The sequence below is a fragment of the Odocoileus virginianus genome, chromosome 11 (genome assembly GCF_023699985.2).
Source record: "Odocoileus virginianus isolate 20LAN1187 ecotype Illinois chromosome 11, Ovbor_1.2, whole genome shotgun sequence".
In the NCBI taxonomy this organism is placed as follows: Eukaryota; Metazoa; Chordata; class Mammalia; order Artiodactyla; family Cervidae; genus Odocoileus; species Odocoileus virginianus.
Window position 1 is genome coordinate 15,180,838 of NC_069684.1, and position 15,860 is coordinate 15,196,697.

A 15,860-nucleotide genomic window follows, 5' to 3' on the forward strand; every position below is an offset into this window, starting at 1 on the left:
GGATCTATTTAGGAATCCCTTTCTTGGGGAATGATATGATGGAATGCCGATGGGCATCTGTTGAATGAAGCTGGTCTAGGTGTGATTGAATTTTGGGAAGGCCTTCCTTCTTTCCTCCACAGAGGCCGTCCCGGCTTCTGGAACACCAAGGATGGTTTCAAGAACTATGCTGACAGTAGCAACTGGAGACTCAGGAAAGGCTGTTGGAAAGAAGGCAAAGTCCTACCTTGGATCCTAAGTTTGATTTTATACAGTGTCCCAGCCAAACTACCCCTAAGGATACCCTCCAGCAAGCCATCGCATCTGACAGCGATTTCCTAAGATGTCATTCTTGCCCCTGAATGCAAATGATGCTTGACGGTGGCGAGGACCCCTCCTAACTGGGCCACTGGCTCTCCCTCTGCTCCCTCGAGCCTGACCAGAGTGGGCTCCCAAAGCGCTTACTGACACATCTGAAACCCAGATCCACCAGGTCAACACTCCAGATACAATCCCTCTGAGTCTGGCAGCACATGCCAACCAAGTCCCAATCAGTTTATTAACTTAACCAAAAGGTAAACAGATGACAGAGAGGCAGAAAGACAAGCATGTCAGCAGCTAAAAGCATTGCCCGGCAGTCCACCAGGAAACAAATTTAAGACATTTAAAGTGGCATTAAATAAATGAAGCTATGTTTTATCTACTTGTAACTTCCATTGTCTTTTAAAAAAGGAATATATATATATATATTACATTGCAGTATATAAATCTAGACTCTACATATACAGTATAAATACACAAGGCGAGCACACGGGCGTAACTTGTAAATCTTGGTAGCTGCACCCTAAACCAGGCTGACAGTTCTACATTTTCTTTTTGATCTTCAAGCCAAGAAATTCAGGCTGAGGATACATTTCCTTTCATCTCCATGATGTCTAGCACCCTGGCCATCCCTCCTCCAAGCACAGAAGCACAAATCAGACCGGCCTCGCAAATAGGAAAAAAGAAAAAAAAAAAAATGCTTTCAACTAGTTGATACCAGTCAGTCTTTACAAGGTACATTCTGACCTAGAAAGACCTACAGGAAATCTGAGGCCTTCCTGGCTCATTCTCATTCTTTGGTCCAAGGGCACAAATCTCTAGACCTTCCCTGGTGCTTCTTGAAGATTTCATATGACTATTTACACAACATGAATCACACATAACCTTTGGGAGCTCTCTTTACAGGACAGGGGGTGGGGAGTGGGTGGGGGGGGTGGTGAACAAAAGAAAGAAAAAGGTCTACATTACAATCTGCACTTCTTATTTGGGTCTGTTCTTTATTTTTGGAATAAAAACTGGTATTTTGAGATTTTTTTTTTCTTAAAAAGGACAACATTCTAAAAGTGCTTCTTACACATGTCAACATCCCACATGTTATGGCTTTATAGCTCAAACCCCAGCACAGCTCAGATTTGGAAGGGAGAGGATGACGGTGCTACTGAAGGCAAAAGTGTCACTTAACAGTGACACTGGGATACAGAGTGTGGGAACCTGAAAAGGAAAGTTAATGATTCCATCTGGAAGAATGTGTGTACCTCACTAGAAATGGTCTGGACAGTATGCCGAAGCCCCACTTCTGTCCCCATGAGTAGGCACAGGAAGGTTGTAAAAGTTAGTAAAAAAGGACACTGCTCTCAGCTGGGAACATCTCCAGGGGGCTATTCACAGAACGATGGCTGTTCAGAAATCTTTCACAGGTCTCAAAATGATCAGACATAGTCAATTGCAGTAGGGATTTCTACACCTGAGGAACAAATTGCACGTTAATATATAGAGGTACTACGATCCAGATGGCAAAAGACTGCAAACATATAGTTTCACATGCAAAAGGCAATCAGAAAAAAAACAATGAAGCAGTGGCATTCTGAGACAGATCAGAGTCCAAGTGAATCATCATCCTTCTGAGCTTTCTTTTCTGGTTGATAAGTTACCAAAGAACATGGCTACGTGTGCAAGAAATGCTTGTGATATGTTCTTTAGGGGATGGGAGACACACGATGCAGTTACCAAATCAAAACGGGCTTGCGTTGCCTCCAGAGGCGTCCTGACGGCTGGTTCAGTGGCTCAGAGGGGCCTCCGAAGCTGCTCCCCGCCCTCCCCGGGGAAGCCGGTGCACTGGCCGATGCAAGCAGAGGTGAAAGCCACTGGCTCATCCAAACCCTGTCTGACGTGGCCCTTCATTCGGCCTGCGGCAGTTCCCACCTCTGCAGTGGTTCTTCTCTGGTGGCACTTGATTGAGAAAGTAATCCTCTCCCCTTATAAAAATAGGCTGGACTTATAATACTGGCACAAAGGACGCTCTGCAATCCTAGGAGTGATTCCATTTACTTGGGAGGTGAGAGACAAGGTTCTCAGTTCCTTCTGTTTCCCTGTCAAAAGTGACCTCGACTTCCCAGGCCATTGTGCAAATTTGTTTTCCCGTAGTCCAGAATATCCCACAAGTCCCTCATATTTATATATATACACACACATACCAAATACGTATACATACATATAGATTTATAAATGCGGATAATTTTGCATTTCAATCTCAGGTCAAAGAGAATCAGTGAATTGGTCATCCGTTCTGTGTCAAGCTCATCTCCGATTTCCCCACGATGCCTATCGTAGTGCCCTGTACACCAGAGGTGCTCAACAAACTTCAGTCCACTTCACCAACGATCCTCTAACACTGGGTGGTAGTTGCGATCACCACGGCCTATTCTCAGCCCCACCCTGCCTTTGGCAAGCAAGGGGCCCCGCGTCTCTGCCTTCAGAGGGTGATTTTGCTGTGTCTGTTGCTCCAGCAGCCCCGTTTAGCTGTCCTGGGCAACGTCAGGCTGGTCCGGCTACGCAGTTTTACTTGCTCTTCCACAGAGTTCTTTTTGCGTAAGATGAAGTCGAAGTTCACTTGGCTGTTCATGGCATAGAAGACATTTGCTGAGTCTGGGATCACGAGTTCTAAAACAAAAAAAAGAGAGAGATGAGGGAAGAGAAGGTGGTCAGCTTGTGTAGGCCAGCCCAGCGCTGACCATGGCAGATGGAAATTTTGCCCAGACTCATGGCTGCAATTATAGTCCTTTGTTCCTGGAATGTGAACGGAGCTGGATAACGACCACCACTCTGTCACACCAAATTGGTTCCAACAATTTCCCAATCCCAATTTTAAAAACTTAAGTGTGAATCCAATCTTGGAAATTCAAGCCGTGAACAAAATGCTCAAATGTGGGATGTTTTAGCCGGAAGGATGGAGAGTAGGAAACAGAAGCCTGGAGGAGTTGAGAGACATCCCTGAGTGCACAGCTAGTCAACGGCAGGACTGGGAGCAGAGCCCGGGGTTTCCAGCCTTCCGTGGCTCATTTTCTACCCAACGTGAAGTTTTTCTCAGAGACTAAGTGAATCCGATGACATGGGGGAAAAGACAGAAAATCTACAGCACTTTCCAGAAATCTTTACTTGGAACATCAAAACATTTTTAAATTAATCCCAAACCAAGTCAGTATTTTCCACCATTTGAGAGCTTGCTTCATTAAGGGCTTGCATTTGAATGTTAAAGGGAAACCAGACAAGAGAGGCTATATCTGTTAAAACTTAAACAACTGTCTATTTCAATGAGTTCCAACTAGATAACTGTAATTTCTGAACAAGGACTGCTCCAAGTATAATATGAAGTTATCGAGCAAAGTTATTTAAATTCATTTTTAATTTAAACAGAAGGTATACACTCTTTAGCACTCAGGCGGAAGGGATATCTTTAAAAACCAAGAGGGAATTAAAAAGGTAAAATGTGCAAAACTAGCTTTGTAGCAGTGGAGTAAGGGAGGCAGCTAGGCGAGATGTGTGACTGCAGAACTGGAGTAAGTCAAACTAACATTAGCGTCAAACACTGAGATTCCACTGCCAAGACTGATGCAGTCAGGTTCTGAGGGACTCTGCTACATTTTGCACAAGTGTTTCATAAAGAATAATTCCCTGAAAGTGTCCCCAGTCTCTTGCCCACATATTCCTGAGGTCGGTAACAACCTACCTCACAGCTATATACATATATATGTATATATATATATATCTGTACTGTATCTTGAATACTGTCCACTTTCGGTACGTTATTTCCTGTCACCATCTCCCCATGATGCATGAGGGGCTAGTAGGGTACTGTCTCCGTTTAACTAATTACAGACCAAGGCCCTGAGAGGTCAAGCCGCCCACCCGCCACCACCCAGTGGTGAATGAAGCTGGGCCCTGGCTGTGCTGCGGGGCTCCTGGATCTTCAGGCCCACTGGGCCTCACCTTGGCATTGGCTTGGGGGCAATGTGGGTGGTGAAACCCAAGAGACCACTTTGTAGGCTGAGGCTTTTAACAGTAACTACACTAAAAGATATAACTGAGAAAGGCTTGCCCCACAACCTTGGGCTCAGCCGGATAAATGAGAAAACTTCCAAGAGACAGTGGGAAAAAGTTTTCTCTGAGGCTGTGGCTTTTTGTTGCTTGGAAAATGTTATTATTCTAATTTGGCCCACTCTTATCTGGGCCCGAGATGACAGTCCTGGGTGATTTTTTGGGTCAACGGGATACGAGTAGCTGCTCCCTTTCCAAATCCCCACCTTGTAGAGTTTCTTTCTTTCCCTTTATAGGGGGAATGCTTGTTGGGGAACAGTCCCACAATGAGATACCTGCGTTGGGTCAGTCAGCAAACAGGGTTGGCCTCAGTCAACAGTACCAGCTGTTCCTTCTGCACTTGGAAAGCAGACTTATTCTGCTTGAGTCACGTTCTTGGATGTGCCGTGGCATAGAGGAGTCACCTACCAGTTTGCCCCCTCCTTTCAACAAAGACAACCCCAATTCAGATTAACAAACTGATACATTCAGGGGGATTATCTGCCCAGAGTTTCCATGAAGGAGATTTCTTTAGTTAATGGGTTCCTCGCCAAACTGCTGCATTTCATATTCACTGGTTCTTTGCTTCAATAAGCGTGAGGTCAAGAACCTTCCACAGTTCTGCCATCAGGAGCTTTGGCTACTTGAAGATCAGTCGTGAGTAAGGATCAACTGAAGGCTGAACTCTCACAAACGGTTAACTGAAACAATGAGAAGTCACTGCAGGAACTGCTACATTTCAGGTTCACATACAACCTGGACACATGTAACTGGGTAATGGAGGTAGATGGCCGCCGGCAAAGACCAGACAGGCTCCGCCTACACACAAGGAGGGACCTCTTCCTACAAAAATGCTCGACAAGAAATTTACAGAGAATGGGTGGGAGGCATGCTCAGCAAAACTTCAGAAAAAACAAGGTTTGCTGGGGGGCCAGCCTGAGAGAATTAATAACAAGTGAGGTGATGGCATGGTTCCCCACACAACTCCACTCTTGGGCAATTCAAAACCCCCACTTGGAAAAGAGAGGATACAGGTATACATATAGCTGATTGACTTTGCTATAGAGCAGAAACTAACACAACATTGTAAAGCAACTCTATTCCAGTGATAGTTAATAAAAGATTAATTACATAAACAAGTAAGTAAATGTACCCACCCCACTCCCAACTTGGTTCCATTTAAAACAGACACTGTATCCACATAGGGTCCTTTCACACTGGGGCAACCTGCTTTGAAGAGGAACACTTGCCTACCTTTGTCCTCCGAGATGACCTGCACTAGCTCGTACTCCTCGGCCGGGTCTGAGTCCAGATTGTGCTTCAACATTGCCCTCTGGATCACGGCGGGAGTTTTATCCTGGCTCGTCAACTGGAAAGCCAAATGAAAGAGTGTGTAAAGCATTTAACTTTGTGTGTTTCCTGGAAGAGTTTTCCTGACCATCTTCATCTTGCTGTCTTGTGCCTTCCCAAGAGAAATGGCCCAGTGAAATGAGCAAGGACCAGGAGCCAGCCCTCCTGGATTCCAGTTCCGGCTCTACCTTCAGAGGACAGATCATCTACTCTTTCCATCAGCTCCTCTTGCAGAGCCACAGTGTCTTCCCCCATTAAAACAGGAGCGACACCCCGGGGTGCCTTGCCAGTTCCAGTGGAGGTTCCAATGGAAGAATGTGTATGAGGGAAGTGGGAAATGCACAGTGCTGTCGGTCCTGGGTCAAGATTACCCTTACCTGTTGAGCACCGGTGACAACCTGTGGGTTAGACGTGGCCACAGTTCCACACACTGACCATTTCAAAGAGTACAACTGACTTCACAACCCAGGAAGCCTACCTCTAGATATTCACCAAGAGGAATGAAAGCGTGTGTCCACAAAAGGACTTCTGTACAAACTTTCACAGCAGATTTAGTCATAACAGCCCCAACCTGAAAACAACCTGAATCTCCATGGACAGGAGAACAGGGGAGGATAGAGATAGTGCTGTGTGTTCAGGGCAGAGCATGACGTAACAGCTAAAGGGAAATGAAACACACAACAAAGTGATGAATCTCACACATGTCACGGACAGCCAGAGGAAGGAGACCCAGAAGACAACAGGCTGCAGCAGTCTGCTCTCACAAAACAGGCCAAATTAACCTGCGGGGTCAGAAAACTAACGTTAAACTCATACTCAGCTACGCTTAAAGCAGGATTGGAGGGGCATAAGGGAATTTGGGAATGAAGAAGGGATGAGTGGATGAAAAATGTTATTTATCTAGACTTGCAGTGGTGGTTACATATATATATATAACCATACATATATAATATAGTGGTTACATAGATAAATACATATATATGACAGTTACATATATATAGATAGATGGTGGTTACATACATATATATATATATAACCATATATACACACACATAAGGTAGTTAAATAAATATATATATATTATAGTTATAAAAATCCAAAGAATAGAACACTTCAGATCTATATAATTGTATGTAAATGTTGCTTCAATTAAAAATTAGCTTCTGAGTGTTTACAAACAATAAATCTAACATTTTTCAAAGTACAAGCTCCTTTCAGCCCAAGTCTCCCCTTCATCTCTGCCCATCAGTCAGCTATTTTCAGGGTGCTCAGAGAAACAGGAAAAGGGAGAGCTCACTTTCGTATTATCCCTTGGCTGATTTTTTTAAATTTGAAAGAAAGCTAGAGAAAACACAGATTTTCTTACTTAGAAATAAAAGCTGCTCTCCCCAGGAGGAAAGAGAGCCAAAAAAAGAAGTCTGATTTCCTCCAAGAAACTGTCATTGTGAGCCTGAGGATGTTGGGCCCATGGGCCCCGCTCTGGTCTGGAGAAGCAGCTGTATTTGTGATACAATAAATAACAGGCATTACAATGGGGTCCCTGTAAGTGATAAAGACCCTCCTCAAGTGTGTATCACCAAAACATCTGGCACATCCTTATTAAAGAATCTGCCTGCAATGCAGGAGACCCTGGTTCAATCCCTGGGTCAGGAGGAAGCCATGGAGAAGGGAATGGCTACCTGCTCCAATATTCTTGTCTGGAGAATTCCATGGACAGAGGAGCCTGGTGGGCTACAGTCCATGGGGTCACAAAGCATCAGACATGACTGAGCAACTAACACTTTTACTTTTCACTTTCATGGTTAATGTTAGGTTCAGCTGTCAACTTTGAACCTACTTAAGGACGAAGCCAGGCTACCCTTATTTTCTTTATGTTAAGCCTCCCCAGGTGTGTCCATACGGATGGGATGGCCAAAGGCTTTCCTTGAGGGTTTGTAACTTTGTACCAGCTACAGGAGAACTGATCATCACGGATAGCATTGAGTTCAGCCACATAACGCTACGCTGATATACTAAACCAGCACTATCCCATAGATAATACTATACGAGCCTCATTTGTAATTTTAAACATCCAGTGGCTACATTTGAATTTTTTTCAAAAGGGGAATTAATTTTAATATTTTATTTAATCCAACAAACCCAAAATATTATAGCAGCATATAATCAATACAAAATTGCTAATAAGATATTTTACATCCTCATTCTTTTTTTGTTGTTACTAAGTCTTCAGAACCTGGGTGCATTTCACACTCAGAGCATATCTCAGTTTGGACTCTCCCATTTCAACGCTCACCTGTCGAACACGGCTGGTGGTTACAATACTGAAAGGTGCCTGGATGTCTCCTGTTCACACACCTTATATAGGAACTCAAAACATTCCCTGTGCCCTTCCCTGAGGTTAGTTTTCTAATGCCCCAAGTCAGGCCTGTTTTTGAAACATCAGACCCCTTGCAGGAAGCAGTATATCTGATTTCTCTGGCTCAACAGGGTGTTTTAGAGATTCATCCACGTTGACCATGTCCATGTGTTCAGTTCTCAGCTCCTTTCAGTTCAGAGATACCGCGGTTACACAGCGGGCACTTACTTCCCTGGATGGCAATGTGAGAGAAGCCATGTGAATAAACTACCCTGAAAATACTACAATAACACCGATGACCCTGGCTGCCTGGCGGTTCCCCTTTCCACCCTGATACTCCTTTATCAGCCCCTCTGTCACCACCACATGGGCTACGTCTCAGCCTTCCCCCCTCCCCTGCAAGACCATGTCCACCCCGTGGGGCTGGACGACCCCCAGTGTTTGACCCCAGCATCAGCCTTGCACCAACCTGTGTTTCTGACTCTCTACCAGGGAGGCCACGCCATTTGGATGTCCTGTGGTGACCTCCAATGTAAGTGCACCCAAACCTCCTCCTCCAGCAGTTACATCACACTTGACGGGACCACCACCATCGAGCTAGCTTAGTCCTTCCTCTTCCGCTCCCCCACAAAAGCAACCAAAAAGTTGATAACTAAATTGATAGATTCTACAATTCTAACTTACAAAAATTTTTCAAAAATCCATATCATCTCCAGCCACACGACCTTCTTTCAAACCATTATCACCTCCTACATGGAATATGATAGCAGCTTCTAATTTTCTCCCTCATCTCTAATCTACCCACCTGTATTCCAGCATGAGATCTCCACAAAGCCAGTCACTTCTCTACAGAGCAAATCTGACTGCTATACAAAAGCCTTCAGTAAGACTCAACTGCCTGCAGGATTAACACAAATGCCTTCATGTGGCCTGTAGGCCCTGGGAAAATCTGATCAGACCTCTATTAGAATAGTTAATATGTTTTGAAAAGTGCTTTACAATCTCCTTTTTCATTATAAGTTCCTCAAAGACAGAAATGTATCATTTGTCTCCCTACTCCCAAAGCCTGGTCCAAAGACTACTACACAACTAATGGTCATGAAACATTTTGTTTATTCAGTGAACGCTTTAGTAAAGCTTTTCTTTAGATGTTCAAAGACAGTGCCTCCAGATCAGTCTGCTTTTCAATACATTATGTCCTTTAAGATAAGGAGTCTGCTCTTGTAATAAACACATCAGACCTTACATACCCAAGGTTAATACCAGGAGAGGCATGGTTTGTAATCCGAAAAGACTGCCATTATTTAAAACACATTTTAGGGACTATGCTCAGAAACACACAATTTTTACAAGAAGCTCAAAAAGGCAAGTCTCACTTATTTGTAAGTATAGTTCCTTGTGGACACAAACTATACGTCCAGCTTGATCATCCATTTGTACTGTATGTGACTCCAAGTGACTAGATGAGAAAACTGCTACCACCAAGGACATTGCTAAGGATGCATGGCAATTCAATTAGACATGTGAACATGTAAGTCCCTGGGAAGACTTCCAAGGAGGTGTGCAGCAGTGGCGTCCTCCCTGGGATACATTTATGTAGTCACCCCAATTGAGAGTTTTGAAGAAGGTGACAATGACTTGGAGGAATAAGGCTTAGCAACTTTTAAGACATAAAAAATTGTATCTTATATACACTGCTGATATGCACATTTTTATATAAATATGTTATTAGTCTATATAAGCCAAGATGTGGAAGCAACCTGTCCATCGACAGAGGAATGGATAAGGAAGATGTGATACATATGTACAGTGGAATATTATTCAGCCATTAAAAATAATGAAATAATGTCATTCGCAGCAACATCAATGGGCCTAGAGACTGTCATGCTGAGTGAAGCAAGTGAGACAGAGAAAGAAAAATATCATATGATATCCCTTATATGCAGAATCTAAAAAGAAATGAGACAAATGATCTTATTTACAGAACAGAAACAGACTCACAGATTTAGAGAAGGAACTTATGGTTACCAGCGGGGAAGGGTGGGGGAAAGGGATGGTTAGGGAGTTTGGGAGGAACATGTACACACTGCTATGTGTAAAATGGATAACCAACAAGGACCTACTGTACAGCACATGGAACTCTGCTCAACATTCTATACCAACCTAAATGGGAAAGGAATTTGAAAAAGAATAGATACATGTGTGTGTATATAACTGAATTGCTTTGCTGCGCATCTGAAACTATTACAACATTGTTAACTGGCTGTATACTTGGATATAAAATAAAAAGTTTAAAGAACATGCTATTGGCCTATATCCGGGGAGACTCTGGCATTGGTTCACATGGCACAGATGCATCTGGCAGGAACGCACGTGCGTATCCGGACACAGCACGTGGTCCTCGGGGTGGCGGTCCGAGAGCCTTACCATGATGCTCTTGTACATGTTGCCGTTGCTGTCCTCTATGCTGATGCGGATGATGCAGGTGTCCTCGTTCTGCTGGTTGTAAACGGGGGGCAGCACTGTCGAGGTAATGGATGTCACAGAGACAGAGCGCTTGTGGATTTTCGGGTTGTTGTTGCAGGACGGAGGGGAGGAGAGGGGGTTCATCAAGGACGACATCCCTGAGGAAGCTGTGTCCATGGAGTGGATGGAGGAACAGGAGGAGGAGGACTCGGAGAGCTGGAAGAGTAAGCACACCCCAGAAGGAAACTGAACTGTTAGAACCTTGGCCAACAGTGCGCTAAGTTGCAAAGCAGAGGTCAATGTTGAGACTAATAAACTTCAGTTATCTGCTCTACAACAATCCACAGCACACGTGGGTCTCATCTCTGCTGGAAGCACTCCCATGGTAGAGGCCTGTCAATGATTCAGAACCCAGGGCAGAATCACTCTGCAACCTGGGAGGCAAGGCGGTCCTCTCATTTCCCGAGCTTTTAGCTGCTCTGAAGGGGGTTAACCAGTAGATGGCAGCAAATACCAGAAACTAGAGGCAACACAGACTCCCAAAAGAAGCCGGAAGACGACAGGGCAGGAGGAAAGCCCAATCCTTCTGCCTTGAGCAAGAAGAATGTTTGACCTGCCCACAGAGATCAGTTCTACTGTGATTCTACTTCACCACTGGCTTTCAGAGCAGGAGAGAAATGGCTTGTATTTTTAGACGTTTCTAAGACAAGGACCACAGATTATCCAGCTCTGCATGGAACATAGCCCTGGAGATCGCCTGGTCCCACTCTCTTTCTGCTGCTGAGGAACCTGAGGCCACAGTGTTGACAGCACCATCAGGACATGCTCTCAAGTTTCCTGGCTCCCACGACCAGGTTCACATAGCAAGGGCGTAACCAAGCCCCCGTCTCCAGTCCATGATAAGATGGTGAAAGAACACAGTACGCCAGACTCAGGGATGCTCAGCACTGAGGCCTGTGATGAGCTTTCAGGTATCTTATCTCAAGAACAAAACTCAGAGCATTATCAATATGAGAGAAATTGATTCAGAGAAACAGAGTGACTTGCCCAAGGGAACACAGCCTACCCTAACCACATTTGTTTCTAGAACCAACTGTACACATTTTCATGTCGCATATCAAGAATAATTAAGGAATGATATACTAAAGTTAATGTGTTTTTCTGATTCATGACAGAGTTCTTATATGTGCAACACCAATTACCAAAGAAAGACAATGTCCCCAACTCATTAGGTGGTGTTCCAAAAAAAAAAAACACACACCACTAATTGAATCATTTAAAATATCAATTCTTATTATAGAAAATTACAAATAATTTCTCAATGAGCTAAGCTAAATTATACCACATTAATCCAATAAGATAATCTGGAGGTCATTTAAAAAATAGAAAACTTACTAATGTCTTTCATACCCACCTACCCTCCCATAGAAACAAAGTACAGAAATTTGGTTTTCTGATTATCTGGCCTCCAAGTAAAATGAAGTCTACTCTATTTTATTTCCTATGAACTTTTTCCTATTGCATAACCGTACATTAAATTCAACTGCATCATTAGTTTAATTAGAGCCAGTCAGCTGATATGACAACTCTGGTATGCAGAAGTCTAACTGAAGCTCTATCATAATATGGTTTACTTTTTCTTCCTTAGCTTCCCAAGTGAATTACCTTAATGGCTCAATTTGAGGACTAACTGGTGGTGAATAATTTAACAGCCTGGCTTTGCTTGCAGGTGTACCACACAGTAGCGAAGAGGGTCCATTTTCCAATTACTGGTTCAGTTTTCTCCCCCTTCCCTTTCCTCCACATAAATCTTTTTTCCTTTATTAGATTTTTTCATGATTTTAAAGATATTTACATTCAAGATACCGCCTTGAAGAGCCTGGGTTATAGCACCATTAAACAGACCACCTCATGAGCCCAAATTCTTCCTGGGAATCTAAGTAATGCGGAGCAAATGTGAAGCGAATGTTTAGAAATCATAATCAGGGGAACCAAGACAAAGGAATGCAAATTACACTTTACTCAAAAGAGCGACCTCACAGTGTAGCCAAAGGGAAAGGCAGGGTGTGGTGGGCTGCCGGACCTCAGGGTAGGGAGGAGCCACGGAGGTCTCCCGGGCCAGCCAAGCCCTGAGCAGGACTGAGGCCTTTCGGGTTAACATCCTGGGCTTCTGCAGCCCAGCAATTACTTGGCATCCAATTCAATTACTCATTTTTAAACCTAGAGAAATCTCTGACTCTGAGAAAGGTTCAGCCAAAGAATTAAAATTCATGACTTGTGCAAGAAATCATAAAGAGCCAGCGTGTAAGGGAGGAGACAAAAAGAACGCGGCAAGCGGTGTGCACAGGACACACGCTGGGCTTCTGCACAGTTTCAAAGGGAGGACCAGGACCTGTGGGTACGTCCATGGCACCAACAGATGCAAACGTGACTCCATGTCCTTCCTGCACAGGCAGAAACCCCACAGCAATAGTTGTCACTGCTGCACAACGTCCATCATCAAAGTCCATCGGAAATGGGGCCTACAAAGCCCAAGAACCTGTCACAAGGTGAGTGATGACACTTCACTCCAGATTTCTGACAGATTCAGTGCTGAATGTCAAGTCATGAAGGATGATTCCATCCCTGATGAGGCAGACATGCCTGAGAGAACAGCCAGTCCGTGGGTGTTTGCAGAGCTTTCCTTCAATATTTGGAGCATTAAAGATGTGTCTCCAGATTTCAAAACAGGAAGGTGAGAAATCCCACTGGGGCAGCATCTGAGTCATCTCAGGCCTAATGAGCCCTTCCTGGATTGACTCCTTTAGTGACAAGGTCATCTGAGAGTTTCCAGTTTTGCTGCCGGTGCTTATATCACAACATGAAGCAGCACACACATCCCCTTACAGAAGGGCAAACCTAACCAAAACGAAGAGACTGCGACCAACTCTACCTCGCTGGCCTCAGCATAAACTAAGGGGCCAGAAGTCACTTACACAGCAAGTCTAGCCAGGCAAGATCCTCCCCCAAATGGGGCAAGTTCTAGTCACGTCCAAGTTGACATCTCTCATCCAAGCTCCTTGAGCAACAGACTGAAGCAGGTGTGTGTAGGAGATGCACATGGACTTTTTGTTTTCTTTTCACTTATTTCTACAGCCATGGACATGAAGACTCTCCCTGAGAACTCCTTTATCACCTCTCATCACTCTCCCTTTTGAGGGACACGGTAGATGGTATCCCTGTTACCCATTCCTCACCCTCCCCTGCACCCATGCCCTGTGACTCCACACTTCCTCCCACCGGAAGTGGAGTATAGTTCCCCACTCATTTATTTATGTGGAATTGGGCCACACAACTTTGCTTTGGAAAATAAATATTGGTAGATAGAGCCCATGCGGAGGCTTATTAGGCACGTGCAATGCCCTCTTGCTCATCCAAATTTAGCATGCTAAGAGCAGGTCCTGGGTGACTCCAAAAACCACAAGAGGCAGGTAGAGAAGACCTGGACCAAATCATGACCAAGCCCAAGCCAAACCAACCAACCTGCAGACGCAGGACAGAGGACAAATGGTTGTTGGTTGAGGGCACCGAGTCTGGAGTGGTTTGCTCTGTAGTGCTTCTGTGGGACAAGCCTGGCTGAGACAAGGTATGACACCGAGAAACCGACACACCTTTGGCTCTTGACTTTTCGCTTCTTCAAAGACAATTCTCCATCTCCCAAATAAAGGGGAGCGCACGTTACAAGTCACAGTCCTTCAGTTGCCTCTGGATGTAGGTGTGGAACGATGTTCCAAAGGCTCGATGAGGGAACCAACAGCCTTATCACTTCTGGACACTTTCTCTAAGGAGTAAGTCCCCAGACTGAACACCTGGTTCAAAACATGACTTGCAAAATCCTCTAGCGAGATCAACCAGAAAACAGACATTCCTCATGTGGCAAATGCTGGGTCAGGTGCCCGCATCAGGAATTACGGAAAAGGTTAAGGATGTACCTTTTTTTGAGGCTCATCAGGTGTGTCCATGGGAGTGATGGAGCCTTCCTCCACCTCCGAGTGGTTTGACTCGCAGGATGACACGCTGACGGAGTCCATGCTCTCACCGGAGCTCCCGCTGGCGGTAGACTTGGGCTGCTCTTTGGTGGGAGTGCTACTGGTGATAATGTCTGACCCCAGAAACAGCCTGCAGAAAGCATAATGCCAGGCATTCGGGCTCTTAAAAATCTGGAATCCGTGATTAAGCAAGTATTTTTGTGTTAGTAAGTCCTTGATGTCTTCTCAGTCTTGTGTGCCCTGTTGTTATTATCTTAGGAAAGATTTGCTACCCAGCTTCTAATAGATCGCAGTAAACATCTTGTCCCAATAGGTTATTTCTAACCTCAAAGGACACACATTGCTTAGCTGGAGGAAGGACCTTATTAATCTGAGGTCTTCCTGGGTCAATCGTTCTCCATTTTTTGAGAGTTCCTGGACCACTTTGGCAGGATCAAAGTGCTGTGGCCACACTCCTCTCACTTCCCATCATAAAATGAACTCCAAGAGGCTAAAAAAGAAGGCTGGCCCTGTGCTGGACAAGAAACCAAGCAGGAAGATTTCTTCTCCAATAATCCCTAAAACTAAACTAAATAAACCTAAATAAACTAAAATAACCTAAACCCCTTCATCATTAAACAACTTGATGAGAAGCATTACAAATTCTTTTCAAAGTTGGGCTTACAAGATAGTCAGGAAAATCCCTGCAGGCTAGAAACGAAAAGGGAACTGAAAACCAGAACGTGCAAGCTAACTCTGCAGCTGCTCTGGATGGCGAGTGGGAGGTGCCAGCCTTGGCAAACTCAGCACATGGGTTCTAACACGTACATAAGGTCCAAAGACGAGGGCTTCTGTTTATGTAACGTAGAGAGTTAGTACTGACATCCTTTATACAGAGGCAGGATTCTCAATTCTCAACCTATACTCTTAGTAAAAAGATGGGCTAAAAAAAAAATCTTCCTACTGACATAGGAAGACAGCAGGGAAATTTATCTGTTGGCTTGAGCTTGGGTAGGAAAAAAATCTCTCCCTTAAATCACATGTGATTTTAGCCAGCACCTCACTCAGATTCGCTACTTAGCTGATTTAAGAACTAGGAACTCTCAGGCCAGTGATCCTTCTGAAGAAACTAGCATTAAAAAAAAAAAAAAACTTTCTGAAGGAAAGGTTGAAGAGAATTCCCTGGTGAAGAAGAGCTCACAATATACACACAAGGAAATAACCTATCCAAAGAAAGGAGCATAACAAACAGTAAGTCTAGAGGATTATATGATCTTTTTTTTTTGGCCTCTAGGCATGTGGGATCC

General features: G+C 44.4%; 1 protein-coding gene across 3 annotated transcripts in view; it reads right to left on the reverse strand.

The window, feature by feature from the left end:
* Positions 1-497: 497 nt before the first annotated feature.
* Positions 498-15,860, reverse strand: part of RGL1 (ral guanine nucleotide dissociation stimulator like 1) — a 272,222-nt gene continuing 256,859 nt past the window's right edge. For all 3 annotated transcript variants that reach the window (XM_070473951.1, XM_070473949.1, XM_070473950.1), the window contains 4 exons: positions 14,518-14,704; positions 10,508-10,762; positions 5,629-5,743; positions 498-2,961 (listed from right to left, as the gene is read on the reverse strand). In XM_070473951.1, coding sequence (XP_070330052.1) covers positions 2,774-2,961; positions 5,629-5,743; positions 10,508-10,762; positions 14,518-14,704 — 745 coding nt within the window. In that variant the 3' untranslated portion in view covers positions 498-2,773. The remainder of the gene's footprint in view (positions 2,962-5,628; positions 5,744-10,507; positions 10,763-14,517; positions 14,705-15,860) is intronic.